This window comes from Babylonia areolata, chromosome 34 (assembly GCF_041734735.1).
Source record: "Babylonia areolata isolate BAREFJ2019XMU chromosome 34, ASM4173473v1, whole genome shotgun sequence".
Classification (NCBI taxonomy): Eukaryota; Metazoa; Mollusca; class Gastropoda; order Neogastropoda; family Buccinidae; genus Babylonia; species Babylonia areolata.
The window spans coordinates 18,478,697-18,499,796 of NC_134909.1; the positions used below are offsets into that span (position 1 = coordinate 18,478,697).

The 21,100-nt window shown below is 46.6% G+C and overlaps 1 protein-coding gene across 4 annotated transcripts in view; it reads left to right on the top strand.

The window, feature by feature from the left end:
• LOC143277468 (rho guanine nucleotide exchange factor 11-like) overlaps positions 1-21,100 on the top strand; it is a 266,699-nt gene that overhangs the window by 43,304 nt on the left and 202,295 nt on the right. For all 4 annotated transcript variants that reach the window (XM_076582306.1, XM_076582307.1, XM_076582303.1 and 1 more), the window contains 3 exons: positions 579-677; positions 2,057-2,106; positions 20,133-20,190. In XM_076582306.1, coding sequence (XP_076438421.1) covers positions 579-677; positions 2,057-2,106; positions 20,133-20,190 — 207 coding nt within the window. The remainder of the gene's footprint in view (positions 1-578; positions 678-2,056; positions 2,107-20,132; positions 20,191-21,100) is intronic.

Sequence of the window (21,100 nt, forward strand, 5' to 3'; positions counted from 1 at the left end):
CAAATCCTGTGTGGCTCACTGTTGTGCAGTGGAGCCTTTCTGGGGACTTCTGGGATTTTACTTGTGTGTGTGTGTGTGTGTGTGTGTGTGTGTGTGTGTGTGTGTGAGGGGTTTGGTGGATGGGGTGTGTGTTTTGTTTGTGAGCGGGTATGGGGGTATGTGTTTGTGTGTGTGTCATTGGTGTGAGTGTGGATGTGTGTCTGTTGAGTGTCATTGGTGTGAGTGTGGATGTGTGTCTGTTGAGTGCAAGTGTTGCACATGTGTGATGTGTGTGTGTGTATGTGTTTGTGATATGAATGTGTGTGTGTGATGTGTGTGTGTGTGTGTAGAGAGATGTGTGTGTGTGTGTGTGTGTGTGTGTGTGTGATATGAATGTGTGTGTGTGTGTGCAAAAAGGTGTATGAATGTGTGTGCGTGTGTGTGTTTATGTGTGTGTGATTACAAACAAGTATGCATGTGTACACATACATACGTATGTGTGTGTATACATACATGCATGTGTGTGTGTGGCACATGGTTTACTGTTTAGTGTGTGTTTGTTCACTAACTTGAGTGTTGCCTGCACTGTGTGTGTACAGGGCTGGTTCAGCGCTGTGTCATCATTCAGAGGGACGAGCGGGGCTACGGGCTGACTGTCAGTGGGGACAACCCTGTGTACGTGGCCTCCGTCAAACCAGGTGAGACTGACTGACTGACTGCCCCTTACAGCTGTTTGAGCAGCTGTGTGTTGGTCGGTTTTTGTCTGTTATCGGCTGACTTCCCCACATGGTGTCAGCAGTCCATGTTGACTTTGTGTGAATGTTGGCAGTTTGTTGTAGTTGTTGTTGTTTGGGGGTTTTTTTTTTCCGTTTTTTTTTTTTTTTTTTTTTCTTGGATGTTGACTTCCGTGGATGTTGGCAGTTTTTGTTGTTTGGTTGTTTTTTTGTTTTGTGGTGTTGTTTTTTCTTGGTTTTGTTTTTCTTTGCTTACTTTTGTTTTTTGAATATATATGTTTCTGATTTTTGTTTCATTTATGTTTTTATTTCTGTTATGAATTTTTTTTTTTTTTAAAGTAATGTAAAAGTATTTGCATTTTATTTTTCCTTTTGTTCTGGTGAAAGCTGATGTACAACTTACATACAACAAGAGTATGGAATTATAAAACAGTTGGTTTCCCTTAAGACTGTAGACAGGTTAAGGAACTCTGTTCTACCTCATAGTTTCCCACAAACAATGCAACACATCACACTGACACTTTAAAGCTTTTTGTTGTTGTTTTTGTTTTTTTTAAGCATTTCATAGAGCACTACAGCATTCCATCATGTGGAATTGGAGTTGACTGGAGGAATGCTGTAGCACTGTGTCTTCCAGAGAGAGTTATGAGCGATAAGATCAGTGTGTGCACATCTGAAGAGCAGTAGCTCTAGTTTCTGAAGTGCTTGCCTGTCAGGTGTAACAGGGTATAGGTGAAAAACATATATCTGTATCTTTTTTTCTTGTTCCCATTTTTTGGTTAATACCGTCTTTTGTTATTTTTGGACTAAAAGCAAACAAGCAATCAAACAAACAGAAAAACAACAATAACAAACAAACAAACAACCAAACAAAAAAAGTGGAGGTGAGTAACCTGTTGCTGTGATGGCATTGTGACATTCAGTCAGGTGAGCAAGGTTTCACTTTCCTTTGTTCTTATTTTCGGTGAATGCATTGCAAACATAGGGGAAAAGAGTTACAGTACACACACACCCACACCCACACCCACAGTTTTCTGTTTAGATGGAGCGGATTTGTCACTGTTTATTTTAGTCCTGTCATTATTTGCATTCTAAGATTGTAATTAGCAATAGTATTTTTGTGGGTTAATTATTATTTTTTTTTTTTTACTTCCCACAAAGAATAGCTTAAATTGATTAGTTTTTAGTGCTCCTCTCTCTCTGTGTGTGTGTGTGTGTGTGTGTGTGTGTGTGTGTGTGTGTGTGCACCTATGTGCTGGATATGCAGAGGTGCACACTGGCGCTCGTGTGAATGTGTAAAGTTGTGAACAGGTCATGCTAACATTGATTTACATTGCTTACAGAGGGGGCAGCAGCAAAGGCCGGAGTGCAAAAGAGTGACCGCATCGTCAAGGTAAGAACTGAAGCATGTGTGTGTTTCTGTGTCTATGTTTGTATGGGTGGGGGGAGGGGGGGAGCGAGCGGGGGGTGGGGGATGTTGTGAGAGAGGAGAAGGAATGCTGAACGTTATGAATTGCAGTGAAAAAAGCAAATAAACAAAAAAAAACAACAACAAAAAAGTGAAAAAGCTGTTTTGATTGAAATAAAAAAAGGGGAATATAGTGGCCTCCATCTCTCTTGCAATAGAAGCAATTGCAGCGTTTTTCATGTTTATACCACGAAGCTTTTGCTTTTATAGCATTTTATAGTAACAAAACAGTCAAGAAAGTTTATGTGCATGTATTTGTATCTAGTTGTCTTTTTCCCTTTTATGCAGCCAGCTTGAATTTTCTGGAGGTCCTTGTCATGGTTGGTGGGTGCTGTGTGTTGACTGTGTTTCTATAACCCACCAGACTGTGACATGGATGACAAGCTCGTTAACATGAGTATTTGATCACATGCATGTGTACACACACAAGGACCATCGGTCTGCACATATTGTTGACATGGAAGACCAGAAAATCTTCACCTTGAAAACCACTGGATGCTGCTGGGATCGATTATGGTGCCCTTGGATTGAACGTTTATCAATTTTCACTTATGTACACACATTTATGTTAGAGATATTCATTTGCTGTAAAAGAAACGTTTCCATTTTAAACTGAAGTTTTTTGTTTTGGGGTTTTTTGTTGTTGACAATTTTGATTGAATCTTAAAACTCGATGGGCGCAATAGCCGAGTGGTTAAAGCGTTGTACTGTCAGTCTGAGGGTCCCGGGTTTGAATCATGGTGACGGCACCTGGTGGGTAAAGGGTGGAGATTTTTACAATCTCCCAGGTCAACATATGTGCAGACCTGCTAGTGCCTGAACCCCCTTCGTGTGTATATGCAAGCAGAAGATCAAATACGCACATTAAAGATCCTGTAATCCATGTCAGCGTTCGGTGGGTTATGGAAACAAGAACATACCCAGCATGCACACCCCCGAGAATGGAGTATGGCTGCCTACATGGCGGGGTAAAAACGGTCATACACGTAAAAGCCCACTCGTGTGCATACGAGTGAATGCAGAAGAAGAAGAAGAAGAATCTTAAAACTCCAATGCTCTAACTGTTCACAGCCATTATTCTATCTTCTGTCTGTTTGGATGTCTGTCTGTATGTATGTTTATAGCACTTAACTACTATGCATACATACATGCACACAAATACATAATATATCTATGTGTGACAACAGTATCCCAGTAGTGGTTTTGAAGAGCATCTGAAGAGCATCACTGAGTGGTGAGTACCTCAGGTTTTCATATCAGGGAGACAACTGCTGCAGTATCAGCTTGCATTGGGGGGGAAACTGTTTAGCTCCCTTCTAGCACAGGACTGAGTGACAGAAAACAAAATAAAAGAGGAGATTTGGGAATGTGGGGAGGATCATGGTAGGTGTTATGACATGAATCTGCAGGGGGAGTGGGGAATGCGTGCAGAATATTACAGGAGAGGAGAATGGCACTTTCTTGTTGTTTGTTTGTTGAGAGAAAGTAGGAAAGCGATGTGCTGCGAAATGAGTTGGGCGACACTCATGCTGCGCAGCTGTGGGCACCACAAGGCCTGACTAAGCGTGTTGGGTTACGCTGCTGGTCAGGCATCTGCTTGGCAGATGTGGTGTAGCGTATATGGATTTGTCCGAACGCAGTGACACCTCCTTGAGCTACTGAAACTGAAACTGAAACTGTGGGCACCAGCACTTCTAAGAGTGTTCTCAGCCAACTTATATGTACATGTGGCTGTTGTGGTTATTGTTCATTGATTTTAGGTCATTTCACTATGAGAGAGATCGGAGGTGTGGGGTAATGAGGGGAGGGGTGGGGGAGTGGGTAGGAAGTTGGAGGGATGGGAGTTTACAGTTTCAGTTTTCTGTCTCAGTTTCAGTTTCTTAGGGGGGTGGTGCTGCATTCGGATAGATCCATATATACACTACTCCACCACATCTGCTGGGCATATATATATACGCCTGACAGCAGCATAACCTAGCGTGTTCACAAACACTATTGGCAGATACGCGTCTTAACTCACTCAGTACGGCCAGTCCTCTCTTCTCCTCTACACAGACTCCTCGGATGTCCAGTGGGTGTCTGAATGACCCAGCCTTTAGCTTCCGTCGTCAGAATTGTGGTATTCTTTGTCAACATTCACCTCTTCAGTATAAGAGCCTTCCACTTGCAATATTTTGATGATGGTAATTGGGGTGAAACGCTGTTAACATCGTCTCTTTTCGCCGTTCGTATGGAGAGAGTTAACCATTCTGCCACCTTCCTCCTGATGGGTGGGAGGGTGTGATGTAATGAACAGGATATGGACAATGTGGCCTGCATGTGTGGGTGCTGTATGTCTGTGTGTGTGTGTGTGTGTGAGAGAGAGAGAGAGAGAGAGAGAGTGCCTGTGTAGCCTTGAAGGTGAACAGGTGACATCAAAGGGTTTGATCTGGATTCTAACTAGACTTTTGCCAGCAGATGGATTAGTTGGGTTTTTTTTTTCTTTTCTTTTCTTTATTCTCTTCTTTGTGTTTAACTGAGACCCACAAAGACCTTTCTCTCAGACCCACAGAGAACATGTGATTGGCCTGATGGCCAAGTGGTTAAAGTGGTGGACTTTCAGTCTGAAGGTCCTGGATCTGATTCTACTATTTCTAGTGTTGGAGTCCGGCTGATTAAGGGTTGAGATAATGGGGTTTTTTTTCCCAATCTCTCAGATCAACAGTAGCCAGGCCCAGCAGTGGCTTAGTGCCTTTGTGTGTGTGTATATGCATGCAGAAAATTCAGTACATATGTTTAAAAAAAAAAAAAAAAAAAAAAAAAAGAAAGTGGAGGTAAGTTTTTTGGTTCTTTTCCAGTTTCCCAGGTACATCTATACTTGATTGATAGTTGCTTTATCCCCTGTTTGTATACACACATGCAGAAAATTATTCACATGCGTTAAGAAGATCCTGTAAGCCATGTCAGTGATGGATGGGTCATGGAAACACAAACATTCCCAGCATGTGCATACTCAGTTTGGCAGTAATGGACAGAGCGATGATCAACAGTCATTTCAAGACAAAAGCAAAAAACTTCTCCCGCACCTGCTAAAATACTTCTTTCACACCTACAGAGAAAGATCTTACAGATGTGTGATGAACAAAAATAACCAAACAAATCTCCCACACCTTAAAAAAAAAAAAAAAAAAAAAAGAAATTGAAACAAATCTCAGACAAGGGGGATTGAAGATTGGTGGACAAAAGAAAAAAATAAAAGTAAACTGGACCCCCCCAAAAAACAGTCCCATACACACAAAAGAGAAATCTTAAATAAATAAATAAATAAATAAATAAATAAAAAACACTGGACAAACATTTCTTGAGCCCCACCTTGCTTGTTGCCTTTTTTCATGGAGCTGTCACACACACGACAGATGTTCATCTTTCATCTGAGTATTTGTTGACGTCATGTCGTCGTCATTCCGATGATTCACACAGTGATTAGCTTCTCTTCAGATTATAGGGACTGTCTGCATGTCATTGCTTCTCCATTCATGGGCTGCAGCTTCCATGGTCACCTGTATCTAATCTTAAGTCGAGGTGGGCTTTTATGTGCATGAGTGAGTAACAGTGTGACTGTATTTTCCCCTCTGTTTACACTGCCATATGCTGTTTTCAGAGGTGTATGTCAGTTCAGTTTGGTTAAGGTTGTTCAGTGCCTTATCAGCCTTGAAATCCATTTTCTGCCTGACAAAGTATGTTAAGACCGCTTTTTGCAAAATAAAATTTTGAGTTAAAAGTGTTAATGTAAATCGGACTTTTGTGGAGATAGACCAGTAGAAATCATGCTTGTAAAATCAAAATTGTGTGTTCGTGTCTCTCTCTCTCTCTCTGTGTGTGTGTGTGTGTGTGTGTGTGAGTCTGCACATGGAGAGTTAGCTCTCACAAATATTGTGATGATAATTACTGTACATTTTTTTAAGTTCTAGATTTCATCTCTTATGTTATGTTTTTTCCCCAGTTATTAAAGACCAAAAAAAAAAAAAAGGAATTAGAAAAGAAAATGGCTCTCTGTGAGGGTCTGTCCTTTCTGCCAACCCAGTCCTGATTTGGTCATGTGTGGTTGGCTGTTCTTGAAGCAACAATGTCAGACATCTTATTGCCAACCCAGCTGTCATACAGGTTGCATTCAAAATTCGGCAGTCAATGTTGTCAGCTTGTTCATTCAACACTCTTGCCTGCCCTGGATGTTTTATCTGTCAGGTGTCTTCCATAATCGCCCTTTTGTGCCACGTTTTTCTTTCTCAGAAAACATGGGTTGTGCTTCTTTTGCATGGTATCAGAAAGGTTGCAGGGCAGCAACACATCCGGTTTGTGTGCTTCGTTCATTATCAGCCTTGTGTCGTGGTGTGTGCAGCCCCTCAGCCCTCCTTCAAGGCTCCACGCTTTTAAATCACTGAAATTGTCAAGTGTGTGTGTGTGTGTGTGTTGTAGCTGCTTCAGGGTTGGTGTTCATGGTGCCCATGTGGGGAGGTGATGGGGGGGAGGGGTACAGTTTTAATTAAATCCTCCTGTTGTATGCTCTACGCATGAAAACGCTTTTATCTGGATTGAGGTGTGCGTTTATCAGTCCATTCGTCTTGTCGCATGTGTACGTCTTAAGTGAAAACCTTGTAGTCACAGGTACAAAAGTCCCAATTTTATCTCCCACCCCCCACCCCCCACCCCTTTTTTTTTTCCTTTTCTTTTCTTTCTTTTCTTTTCTTTTTTTTTAGGATGTGTCGGAGGGGGTGTGCGTTTTTCTGCTTCGCCTTTCTTGTCATTTTGGTGTCTTATCGTCACACCACCATGGCTCCCTATTCTCCATACACAGCCACACCTCATTCTCGTCATTCTGTCGCTGTTTGATGGTGGTGATTTCTTTCACTCTCTGAACGGTGTCCCAACAACAACAACAACAACAACAAAAAACCCAGCCTTGTGCAGAGCTGATTTGTATGAAGGCAGGAAATTCTTGTCATCATAACTCCCCCCCCACCCCCAACCCCCACCCCCACCTCCACACCCCACCCCCTGCTCCCACAATAACTCCCACTACCCCATGCTGATCCAGAGGGGTTTTTGTATGGAAATGACAGTGAGCAGATTGACATAGAAGAAGGAATCATTGTTGTTTTTTCTTCTTCTTTTTCCTTCCTTTTTTGCCAGGTTATGGCAGTGATTTTACCTTGTGAAAAGGGCCCAGTATGGCAATAATTTTAACTTGTGAAAAGGGTCCAGTATGGCAGTAATTTTAACTTGTGAAAAGGGCCCAGTATGGCAGTGATTTTAACTTGTGAAAAGGGCCCAGTATGGCAATATTTTTACCTTGTGAAAAGGGCCCAGTATGGCAATAATTTTACCTTGTGAAAAGGGCCCAGTATGGCAATAATTTTACCCTGTGAAAAGGGCCCAGTATGGCAGTAATTTTAACTTGTGAAAAGGGCCCAGTATGGCAATAATTTTACCCTGTGAAAAGGGCCCAGTATGGCAATAATTTTAACTTGTGAAAAGGGCCCAGTATGGCAATAATTTTACCCTGTGAAAAGGGCCCAGTATGGCAATATTTTTAACTTGTGAAAAGGGCCCAGTATGGCCAGAATTTTAACTTGTGAAAAGGGCCCAGTATGGCAATATTTTTAACTTGTGAAAAGGGCCCAGTATGGCCAGAATTTTAACTTGTGAAAAGGGCCCAGTATGGCAATGATTTTACCTTGTGAAAAGGGCCCAGTATGGCAATAATTTTAACTTGTGAAAAGGGCCCAGTATGGCAATGTTTTTAACTTGTGAAAAGGGCCCAGTATGGCAGTAATTTTAACCTGTGAAAAGGGCCCAGTATGGCAATAATTTTAACCTGTGAAAAGGGCCCAGTATGGCAATAATTTTACCTTGTGAAAAGGGCCCAGTATGGCAATAATTTTAACCTGTGAAAAGGGCCCAGTATGACAATAATTTTACCTTGTGAAAAGGGCCCAGTATGGCAATGATTTTAACTTGTGAAAAGGGCCCAGTATGGCCAGAATTTTGCCTTGTGAAAAGGACCCCAAAGAGTGGGGGTAGGAAGGGCTGGGTGTGTTTTATGTGTGGGGGATGCGGGTAAGAGGGCTATTGTTTTACAGACTTAAAGAAAAAAAAAGTCTGCTAATGAAATCTATTGCAGGTGTTTTTCACTTGTCAGTTAATGAGTCTTCCTTGACCTCAGTTACCATGTCTGGTGATCTCTGTGGAGGGGCAAAGGAAGCAACGGAGAGACTGCATGTGTTTTGTGAATACTTAACGCATGCAGAAACAGAAGTGCGTCCTTGGTGGTTCCAGGGCGTTGCAATGTGTGATGAATTTAGGAACGTTGATGACGGAAGTGACAGTTGATTATGTTCTGAAATGCTGAACTCACTCATATTTGTTGTTTGGTCATAGAAAAGAACAGTTTTTGCGGGGGTGGAAGGGGGGGGGGGGTGAAAGAAAGAAATTGAAGAATGGACTTGATCCACGAGAAGAGCCATACAGTACACACACTCACACCAAGCCATGCAGTGACACAGTCTGAAGTCACTGCACAAAAACCACCTGTCCTACACTTGACGCCACCACCACCACCATGGCCCAGAGGTAACGCGTCCGCCTAGGAAGCGAGAATATCTGAGCGCACTGGTTCGAATCACGGCTCAGCCACCGATATTTTCTCCCCCTCCACTAGACCTTGAGTGGTGGTCTGGACGCTAGTCATTCGGATGAGACGATAAACTGAGGTCCCATGTGCAGCATACAAAAGAACTCACGGCAACAAAAGGGTTGTTCCTGGCAAAATTCTTAAGAAAATCCACTTCAACAGGAAAAATAAATAAAACTGCATGCAGGAAAAAATACAAAAAAAATTGGTGGCGCTGTAGTATAGTGACGCACTCTCTCTGGGTAGAGCGGCCCAAATTTCACACAGAGAAATCTGTTGTGATAAAAAGAAATACAAATACAAATGCACCACTGCGGTCCAGCCCCTAGCAACAGCAACAACAGACATGGCCGTTACGATCCGCACCCTCACATAAAACTTCACAAACTGAAACCTGCTTGGGAGGGGCATGGGAGTGGGGGGGAGGAGGCGAGGGGGGGGAAGGTGAGGGGGTAAATGCCTGGGTGACCTTTAGTGACCCAGATCCACGAAGGGGGAGGGGGTGGGGGGGAAGATGTCGGGATGGAGGACTCCTCCTGCCTGGTTGACGGTTCTGTTATCTGGAGGAGGAAGAGAGAGATAGGAGTCAGGTAGGTAGGTAGGTGTCAGTGGTTGGCTGCCTGCAGGAAGGAAGGAAGGAAGGTAGGGTGCAGTGCAGTGCAGTACAGTACAGTACAGTACAATACAGTACAATACAGTGCAGTACAGTACAGTACAATATAGTACAGTGCAGTGCAGTATAGTATAGTGCAGTACAATACAGTACAGTGCAGTACAGTACAGTGCAATGCAGTACAGTACAATTCAGTACAGTGCAGTGCAGTACAGTGCAATGCAGTGCAGTACAATACAGTACAGTGCAATACAGTACAGTGCAGTACAGTACAATACAGTACAGTACAATACAGTACAGTACAGTGCAGTACAGTACAGTACAGTACAATGTAGTGTAGCGCAGTGCAGTGCAGTGCATTTCAGTGCAGCCTCCTGAGGCCTGTGCTTTCTTCCTTGCTTCCATACTGTGAGTGTGAGTGTCTGTGCCTGCACTGCCTGCTGCCTTGTCTGCCTTTGCACAGTACAGGCACACGTCACAGATTCAAATGTGGGACAGAGGAAAAAGGGAAGGGAGGGATGATGGTTGGTTGTGTGTGTGTGTGTGTGAGATGTTGAGAGAGAGAGAGTGTGTGTGTGTGTGTGTGTGTCCGGATGTGTGTCTGTTTCCGTGTGTGTGTGAATACGTGTGAATGTATGTTTGTGTGTGTGTGTGTGTGTGTTTGATGTTGTGAGAGAGAGGAGAGGATAAGAAAAAAAATGTGTGTGTGTGTGTGTGTTGTTGAGAGAGAGAGGATAGGTTAAGAAAGGTGTGTGTGTGTGATGTTGAGAAAGAGAGGAGAGGATAAGAAAGGTGTGTGTGGGGGGGTGGGGGTGGGGATGGGGGCGCTGGGTATCATAGCTGTCTGAAGGCTGTGCATCGGTCTTGATTTTGTGTGTGTGTTGTTTTTGCTCATGCAGGGAGGAGCGCATGAGGATGAAAAGGAAGGTGGTGTGATAGAGTGGTGAGGAGGGGAAGGGAAAGGGGGGAGGGGGGGGGAGAGTGGGAATAAGGTGGGGGTGGAAGGGGTCCATCAGTGAGTGTGGAAGGGGGACCAGTCCTTTTGCCCATCTGACATTCACAAGGAACGAAAGTCTTTGTTTGAAGGATGGATGCGTGACTTGGTACACACACACACACACACACACACACACACACACCACACACCACACACACACACTCATATACACAACACATGCACACTCGCACATGTACGTGCACAAACACCTGTGATGTTTGGTTAACAGCTCAGTTTATTATAACACACACATTTGAACTGTACTGTTTACAACTCAGTGTATTATACACACTCCTGAGCTGTACTGTTTACAGCTCAGTAATATACCCTCGCCTTAGTTGCACTGTTTACAGCTCAGAAAATAAAAACACACCTGAGCTGAACTGTTTACAGCTCAGTATATTATGCACACACCTGAGCTGAAATGTTTATAGCTCAGTATATTATGCACACACCTGAGCTGAACTGTTTACAGCTCAGTATATTATGCACACACCTGAGCTGAAATGTTTACAGCTCAGTAATATTATGTGCATGCCTTAGCAGCACACACACCTGAGCTGCACTGTTTACAGCTCAGTATATTATATATACCTGAGCTGTACTGTTTACAGCTCAGTATATTATACACACCCCTGAACTGCACTGTTTACAGCTCAGTATATTATATATACCTGAGCTGTACTGTTTACAGCTCAGTATATTATACGCACCCCTGAACTGCACTGTTTACAGCTCAGTATATTATATACACTCCAGAGCTGCACTGTTTACAGCTCAGTATATTATATACACCTGAGCTGCACTGTTGACAGCTCAGTAATTTTTTTTTTCACACATTTAAGCTGTACTGTTTACAGCTCAGTATATTATACACACCCATGAGCTGCACTGTTTGTAGCTCATTGTACACACACACACACACACACACACACACACACACACACACACACACACACACACACTCACTCACTCACTCACTCACTCTCTCTCTCTCTCTCTCTCTCTCTCTCACTCACACACACACTCTCTCTCTCTGTGTCTCTCTCCATGTTCCAAAGCCTTCTATTGTTGTGGTTGTGCTTTACACCACTGCCCAGAGATGGTTGATGCATTAGGTGAAATGGCAAGAGTATACACTCCCTGCTCTGTGTTTGTGTACACCATCACGGATAGGTCATGTGCACTCTGCTTGCTGTTGACCTTCTGTCTTGGATAGAAAGCTGGTCTCAATCGCTTCCATGCACATACACTTGCACACACATGCATACATTTGTGCGTGTACTGATACACACACACACACACACACACACGCACACACACACACACACACACACATACACTCACGCACACGCCCGCACGCAAGTGCTCTCTCTCTCTCTCTCTCTCTCTCTCTCACACACACACACACACACACACACACACACACAGACACACACAGAGAGTTAAATGCCTCAAGTAGGATCCTCATGTAGATCTTCATTTCTTTCTTTCGTTCTTTCTTTCTGTGTCAGTGAATGGAGTTATAACATGTATTAGCAATTTTACCCAAATATTGAGACAGCCATAGTCCATTTTTCAGGTGTGTGCATTGCTGGGTATGTTCCTGTTTCCCTAACCCATTGAAAGCTGACACTTAAAGTGTGTGTTTGATCTTCTGCATGTGTAATGTATACACACATAGGGAATGGCGACAGTAGCAACTCGGCACTTATGTTGACCTGGGAGATTTAGAAAAACAGATTCCACCTGTAATATAGGAGGCACCAATATGGGGCTTGAAACCAGGATTGTGGGATTGAATATCCAATTTCGTTCTAACCATTCGACTGCTGCGCCCGTCGTTTAGATCTTGGCAGGCTATTCCTCAGGTTGCAACTATTCATTGCATCAGAACCCCCCAGCCCCAGCCCCACCCCTCCGCCTCCCCCACCCTTTTTTCTGTGACATCCATTATTCGCCATAAAGATATTCTTGCATCAAGGCATTATTGAAGATGCCGCACCATACAGTAGTTGACAAGTGGACAAGCGGATATGTGAAAAAATTTTCTCAAAAAAAAAAAAAAAAAAAAATCAATGAATTAATTTGAAATGATAACAAGCTCATGCTTAGCTGAGGTGAGGGGTGAGAGAGTGAGGTTTGGAGGTGAAGGCAAAAGTGCTGAACTGGAACTGGTCCAAAGGAAGCAGCTCATTATTGATGGCTGAATCAGAAATATCAACAGGCTGTGTGTGTACACATAACCAACTCTTTTCATGATGTGGGGAAACGGTTTTCGAACAGACACTCTTGAAGTGTGAATTGTATCCTGCGTGTCTCGATTCGAGGAAATTTAACACTAGCTCACAGGGGGCGTATTCTCGTGTTGACATACATCTGTATATACACACACACAAACACAGTTAGCGTTTTGCAGTTTGCTTAAACTCTTGGGCACCTGAGCTTGTTGTGTGTGAGTGTGCAAAAAGGGTGGGCCGAAGTGTGTGTGTGTGTGTGTGTGTGTTGTACGCAAAGTGGATTCTTGTCGCACATTGGGAGGTTCAGTGTTTTGTCGTACTGGTTTCAGTGAAAGGTGGACTGAAGTGTATCCGCGCTTTCGTCTTACCCTTCTTCTCTTCCATCTTCCAGTCAGAATAGACCTGGTATTTTAAGGATAAGTTAACTGTTTGTGTATGTGTTTTTGGCGCATGTAACCTGGTGTGTGCTGTGTGTGTGTGTGTGTGTGCTCGCGCACGTGTGTGTGTGTGTGTCCTTGCGTGCACGCATGCTTGCGCAGTTTTCAATACACTGTGTGTAAAGGTGTGTGTACGTACACCACTCATACATGCCCGCGCTGTACAAAATTAATGGTGTTCATGCATATATGAATGTACAAAGCACACGTCTGAATGTGCGCATGCATGCAGGCATGGGTCTGCATGAATGTGTTTTGTTCATGCGTGACATGCGCGCGCGCGTTTGTTTATTCACGAGCGTGTTTGCGCAATTCCCCCCCCCCCTCCCCATCACCCCACCCCTCCCGCCACCCCCACATCTTTATCGCCACTATTACACGAACATGTAATGTACATGCGCGCAACCACACACAGGTGCGATTCGTTCAGTTAAAACAGAAGGCAGCTTGACACGTCTCCTTCACCCCACCCCACCCCCAGCCCCTCTCCCCTCCCTTATCCCCCACACCACCACTCAATCCACCTTACCCTCCCGCCCCCTCGCCCCCTCGCCCCCCTCCCGTGCACACACACACAGCAGATAGATCCTCCCATTCCTCGCCAAAATACAGTGGAGTCCGTGAATGAGGCCTATGATGGGTGGGTGGGTGGCAGTAGCGTGGAGGTGCTAACAGCAACTGAACGTGGTTGAGACTGGCAAGGGTTTTTTCTTCTTCATCCTCTTCTCAGATTTCAGTCTCTCAAGGAGGCGTCACTGGTGTTCGGACGAATCCATATACGCTTCACCGCATCTGCTAGTCAGCAGCATATAACCCAACCTTTGGTGCATGCATATATAAACAGCTGTGTGCCTGTCAGAGTTGATTTCTTCTACATAATTTTGACAGAGGGCAACGCTCGCCATGGGTTCCTTTTTTCAAGTGCGTGCTGCAGACGGGAACGCGGTTTATCGTCTCTATCCGAATGACTGGACGCTCAGTTTGATTTTCCAGTCGAACTTGGGAGAGAAGGGCGATAGTGGGAATCGAACCCAGACCCTCACGGACACTGTCTTGACAGATAACGCGTCTTAGACCATTCTGCCACCTCCCTCCTTGTCTCTCAGAACCCACCAGAGCAGAAGGCTGCCAGCGGGGGATGATGATGAAGGTGACGTTGAAGATGGGGGAAGCAGCTTGTGATTTAACTCAGTGGGACGCCTGACAGGAGGCGTGGGGGGGGGCGGAGGGAGGTGTTGAGGGGGGAGGAAAGTGGGAGGGGTGTGTGTGTGGGGGGGCGGAGGGTTGGTTGGGTTTGGGTGTAGGTGGGGGAGGGGAGGGAGTGTTAGGTGTGAAGGGAGGGGAGGGGGAAGGGATATGTTTGAGGGGGGAGGAGCACTGAGCTGAACAGGACTATGAGCTCGATGCGGGAGATAGGAGGGAGGTTTTAGGGGAGTAGAGCCTAATAATAACCTGATACTGTAATTTGTCTCTCCCCCCCCCCCCACCCGCTAACCCCTCTCCGTCAATTCCCCCCCCCCCCCCGCCCCCCCACACGTTCCCCATCCCCCCGCTGTTTCACTCTGATCTAATGCAGCTGTGCGATGATAGAATCCAGTCAGTGGCATGGGGGGAGGAGGGGGTGGGTGGATGGAACTGGGTGGAGCGGGGATGGGTGAGAAAGGGGGGTGAGGAGGGAGAAGTCGCGTGTATGTGTGTGTGTGGGGGGGGGGGGGGGTTAGGTGTGTGTATGTGTGTGTGTGAGTGAGAAGCAGAGAGAGAGAGAGAGAGAGCCCTTTGTCATTAGTTTATGAATACAGAATAGCGGCTGCCTGGAAATACCCGTCCTAATCTATTCTCGGCCACGTCTGTATAATATTGCACAAAGGAGATTGTTTGGTTCACACGCACGCACGTAAGCAGTCTTACTCACAAACACACACACACACACACACACACACACACACATACATACGCACGCACACACACACACACTTATAACGAACATGCTTTACACTGTCATGGGGATGTGTACAGATAGTTATTACTTACATTTCATTCTCAGTCCAAATCTTTCGTTGCCCTGCCGTAAGTATCGCCTCTCTTTTTCTGTCTATCCCTTTCTCTCAGTCATCCATCCCATCATCTCTTCCATTCGTGCCCACCCCCACCCGCTCCCCTGTCACAGAACCGTGAAAAGACGTTAAAATAACTAACCACCACCACCACCAACAACAACAACAAAGTACGCACACGCCAACGCACCTCTGTTGGGAATTCAGGTGTGCTGTTGCGTAGGAGTAGGCGCTGGTTGATCTTGCCAAGAGCCGCTCTGTGAAAGTTTGCCAGCTGAAGTTGTTCGTCACTGCACGACTAATACTGCAGTCACCAAAGTTCCGGCAGAATCTGATCAGGCATTGAAAAGCAGAAACGTCTGGGACACACACACACACACACACACACACACACACTGGCTGACTGTGTCCGTATTTGCACAGAGGATGTGGGGAAACAGTTGTCCTGAAAGAAGGGTAGAAAGATGTGGAAGTGACAGGGAGAAGGGTAGGGATATGTGGAAGGGACAGGGAGAAGGAAGGGTAGGGAGATGTGGAAGGGACAGGGAGAAAGAAGGGTAGGGAGATGAGGAAGGGACAGATGTGGAAGGGACAGGGAGAAAGAAGGGTAGGGAGATGTGGAAGGGACAGGGAGAAGGGTAGGGAGATGTGGAAGGGACAGGGAGAAGGGTAGGGAGATGTGGAAGGGACAGGGAGAAAGAAGGGTAGGGAGATGTGGAAGCGACAGGGAGAAGGAAGGGTAGGGAGATGTGGAAGGGACAGGGAGAAGGGTAGGGAGATGTGGAAGCGACAGGGAGAAAGAAGGGTAAGGAGATGTGGAAGCGACAGGGAGAAGGAAGGGTAGGGAGATGTGGAAGGGACAGGGAGAAGGGTAGGGAGATGTGGAAGGGACAGGGAGAAAGAAGGGTAGGGAGATGTGGAAGGGACAGGGAGAAAGAAGGGTAGGGAGATGTGGAAGTGACAGGGAGAAGGGTAGGGAGATGTGGAAGGGACAGGGAGAAGGGTAGGGAGATGTGGAAGGGACAGGGAGAAGGGTAGGGAGACGTGGAAGGGACAGGGAGAAGGGTAGGGAGATGTGGAAGGGACAGGGAGAAGGGTAGGGAGATGTGGAAGGGACAGGGAGAAGGGTAGGGAGATGTGGAAGGGACAGGGAGAAAGAAGGGTAGGGAGATGTGGAAGGGACAGGGAGAAAGAAGGGTAGGGAGATGTGGAAGGGACAGGGAGAAGGAAGGGTAGGGAGATGTGGAAGGGACAGGGAGAAAGAAGGGTAGGGAGATGTGGAAGGGACAGGGAGAAAGATGTGGGGGAGAGGGGGTGGGTGGGAAAGTGGGGTGAGGAGGGAGAAGGCGCGTGTATGTGAGTGTGCGGTGTGTGTGTGAGAGAGAGAAGCACACACACACACACACACACACACACACACACACACACACACACACACACACACACAGCCCTTTATCGTTAGTTATGAATGCATAATAGGAGCTGGAAATACCCGTGCTAATCTATTCTCGGCCACGTTTATATAATATTGAACAAAGGGGATTGTTTCGGAAAGAAGGGTAGGGAGATGTGGAAGCGACAGGGAGAAGGAAGGGTACGGGGATGTGGAAGGGACAGGGAGAAGGGTAGGGAGATGTGGGAGGGACAGGGAGAAGGGTAGGGAGATGTGGAAGGGACAGGGAGAAAGGGAAGGGAGATGTGGGAGGGACAGGGAGAAGGGTAGGGAGATGTGGAAGGGACAGGGAGAAGGGTAGGGAGATGTGGGAGGGACAGGGAGAAGGGTAGGGAGATGTGGAAGGGACAGGGAGAAGGGTAGGGAGATGTGGGAGGGACAGGGAGAAGGGTAGGGAGATGTGGAAGGGACAGGGAGAAGGGTAGGGAGATGTGGAAGGGACAGGGAGAAAGGGAAGGGAGATGTGGAAGCGACAGGGAGAAAGGGAAGGGAGATGTGGGAGGGACAGGGAGAAGGGTAGGGAGATGTGGAAGGGACAGGGAGAAAGGGAAGGGAGATGTGGGAGGGACAGGGAGAAGGGTAGGGAGATGTGGAAGGGACAGGGAGAAGGGGAAGGGAGATGTGGAAGGGACAGGGAGAAGGGTAGGGAAATGTGGGAGGGACAGGGAGAAGGGTAGGGAGATGTGGAAGTGACAGGGAGAAGGGTAGGGAGATGTGGGAGGGACAGGGAGAAGGGTAGGGAGATGTGGAAGGGACAGGGAGAAAGGGAAGGGAGATGTGGGAGGGACAGGGAGAAGGGTAGGGAGATGTGGAAGGGACAGGGAGAAGGGGAAGGGAGATGTGGAAGGGACAGGGAGAAGGGTAGGGAGATGTGGGAGGGACAGTGAGAAGGGTAGGGAGATGTGGAAGTGACAGGGAGAAGGGTAGGGAGATGTGGGAGGGACAGGGAGAAGGGTAGGGAGATGTGGGAGGGACAGGGAGAAGGGTAGGGAGATGTGGAAGGGACAGGGAGAAGGGTAGGGAGATGTGGAAGGGACAGGGAGAAAGGGTAGGGAGATGTGGGAGGGACAGGGAGAAAGGGAAGGGAGATGTGGGAGGGACAGGGAGAAGGGTAGGGAGGTGTGGAAGGGACAGGGAGAAGGGTAGGGAGATGTGGAAGGGACAGGGAGAAAGGGAAGGGAGAAGGGAAGGGAGATGTGGAAGGGGCAGGGAGAAGGGAAGGGAGACGTGGAAGGGGCAGGGAGAAGGGAAGGGAGACGTGGAAGCGACAGGGAGAAAGGGAAGGGAGAAAGGGTAGGGAGGTGTGGAAGGGACAGGGAGAAGGGTAGGGAGATGTGGAAGGGACAGGGAGAAAGGGAAGGGAGAGTGGTGTTGCAGAGAGGGGGAAGGAAGACACTGTGTGACAGCCATCAGTCACACCTGGAATGGGCGTTCCCCCAGTGTGAGCCTCGCGTCATTTCCGCTGTCACGGCGACAGTTGAATGCAGCCACACCACTCTGCATGGTGTTGAAACAACAACAACAACAACAACAACAACGAAAAAAACAACAACAGCAAAAAACGTGGCGCAGCGTGCTGGGTTTATGAATTGACTCAACTTCACCCATGAAAGAAAAAGAAAAACAGGAAGCAATGTTTCCTGAAGTAGAAACACAAGTGTTCACCAGCAGGGCATGATAACATGCAGACTTCAATGAATGATATATACTTGTGTTATATTTTATTCCTCCTTTTTGTTGTCACAACAGATTTCTCTGTGTGAAATTTGGGCTGCTCTGCCCAGGGAGAGCGCGTCCACTACACTGAGAGCGCTACCCCCCACCCCCCCCCCCCCCCCCCTTTTTTTTTTTTTTTTTTTTTTTTGCGAGCAGTTTTATTTATTTTTTCTATGGAAATGGATTTGTGTGCATGTGCGTTAGTGGTGTGCGTGCGTGCGTGCCCCTGTGTGTGATGTGTGTGTGTGTGTGTGTGACACCACGTCCTCCTCTTCCCACCGACAGTTTTGATGAGATCAAGGCTTGGAGATTCGGCAGGTGTTCAGGTTGCTGAAAAGAGCCCTCCCTCGCGTTGACTTTCTCCTCCTCCATTCCCCTTCCTATAATCATGTCCACATCAGAACTGCAAAGGATGATCTGTTTTGGGGGGGCTTCTGTGGTGTATATAAATATCCATACCATCATCATGCCATGATGTGGAGTGATGGCCTAGACGTAACGCGTCCGCCTAGGAAGCGAGAGAATCTGAGCGCGCTGGTTCGAATCACGGCTCAGCCGTCGATATTTTCTCCCCCTCCACTAGACCTTGAGTGGTGGTCTGGGTGCTAGTCATTCGGATGAGACGATAAACCGAGGTCCCGTGTGCAGCATGCACTTAGCGCACGTAAAAGAACCTACGGCAACAAAAGGGTTGTTCCTGGCAAAATTCGGTAGAAAAATCCACTTTGATAGGAAAAACAAATAAAACCGCACACAGGAAAAAATGCAAAAAAAATGGGTGGCGCTGTAGTGTAGCGACGCGCTCTCCCTGGGGAGAGCAGCCCGAATTTCACACAGAGAGAAATCTGTTGTGATAAAAAGAAATACAAATACAAATACAAAATAATAGCAACACCAGCTCTCCCTCAGGTTGTTTTTCTCTCCCTTCCGGGAATATCCACGTCAGAATTTTAGGGGTCTGTAGTGTATATAAGTATCAATACCATCACCGCCCCATGATAATAACAGCAACAGCAACAAACAACAACAACAAGACAGCCAACAATACAAACACGGGGGGAGGTGCTATGTGCACACGGGGGGAGGTGTTGTGTGCCAGATGGCTGCCATCCAACAACGACACTGACATCAGGGAACTGTGCACAGAACTGCACGACGTGTCGGGAAGAGGAGGGAGTGGAGTGATAGACAGTACGGGAGGGAGGGGTGAGGGATGGGGAGGGATGTGTGTGTGTGTGTGGGGGGGGGGGGGGGGGGGGGCTGATGGAGGTGTTGGTATTTGTCTTTAGGCTTCCGTTGTGTGTGTGTGCTGTTGTTGGGTGGTGTTAGGTGTTGTTATTTGGTGTTGGTGTTGGTGCCGCCTTCTCTTCCTGTGCCCTTCTCTCTGGTGTGTCACACACACGCACACACACACACACACACACACACACACACACACACACACACACACACACACACACACACACACACACACACACACACACACACTGCCTGCAACCAAAAACAAAACAAAAAAAATTGTATTTTTGTGTGTGTGCATTTTATTGAACAGTAACTTCAGAATAATAAAGTCACAGCGCAGCATACAGGAAAAACCAACCCGAGTGTTTTGCAGACACGTACAGTGTGTAATTATGAAGAAACTCCAGCCACAATAATGTGGGGGAGGCTAAGAGAGGGTGGTTGGCATGGCGGTGTGATCACTGTGCCATATTATAAAGAAGTGTGTATATATATATTTATGTGTGTGTGTGTGCTTTGTGTTGGACAGGTAAACGGCACCCTGGTCACCAACAAGAACCACACGGACGTGGTCCGGCTCATCAAATGTATGTACTGACAGCTTTGTGTGTGTGTGGGTGGGGGGGGGGGGGTGGCTGTCTGGTCTGTTTTTCTGTACACCCGTTTGTTTGTATACCCGTCTCTATCTCTGTCTCTGTCTGTCTGTCTGTCTGTCTCTCTCTCTCTCTCTCACTCACACACATACAGTCTCTCACTCTCTCACGCACACACTTACACACACAGTCTCTCTCTCTCTCTCTCTCTCTCTCTCTCTCTCTGTCTGTCTGTCACGCACGCACACACTCACATACACACAGTCTCTCTCTCTCTCTCTCTCTGTCTCTCTCAGTCTGTCACGCACGCACACACTCACATACACACAGTCTCTCTCTCTCTCTCTCTCTCTCTCTCTCTCTCTCTCTCTCTCTCTCTCTCTCTGTCGGACTTATAGATTTGCACTCTGCCTGTCACACTGTGTCGCCACTATCTCTATACACTGTGTGTGTGTGTGTGTGTGTGTTTTCATTTTCTTGTTTTCTTTTTCTTTCTTTTTTTTTTATGTTGGTCTCAGTCTTTCATGATGTTTCGTTGCTTGTGCTGCTGTTTTTGGTGGGGTGTGTGCGTCTCTTGCTCTCATGATGATGTCGTTTTGTGTTGCCTTGCTTCTTCTTCTTCTTTTTTCTTATCTGATGTACTTCAATTCATTGTGGCGTATCTGTTGGCTCTTGATACTTCTTTCTTTTTCTTTCTTTCTTTCTTGAATTTATTTTTTTATCGTTTTTCACTGTGGCTCTCTGTGTGTGTGTGTGTGTGCGCGCGCGCGCGCGCGTGCGTGTATGTCCCTTTGTGTGTGTGTGTGTGTTTGTGCGTGCGTGCGTGTGCTTTAAAGTGAACGTACAAGAGCCAAAGGAAGGCATGACATGGCCACTCATTCGGTATCCTTGACTTGAGAGAGAA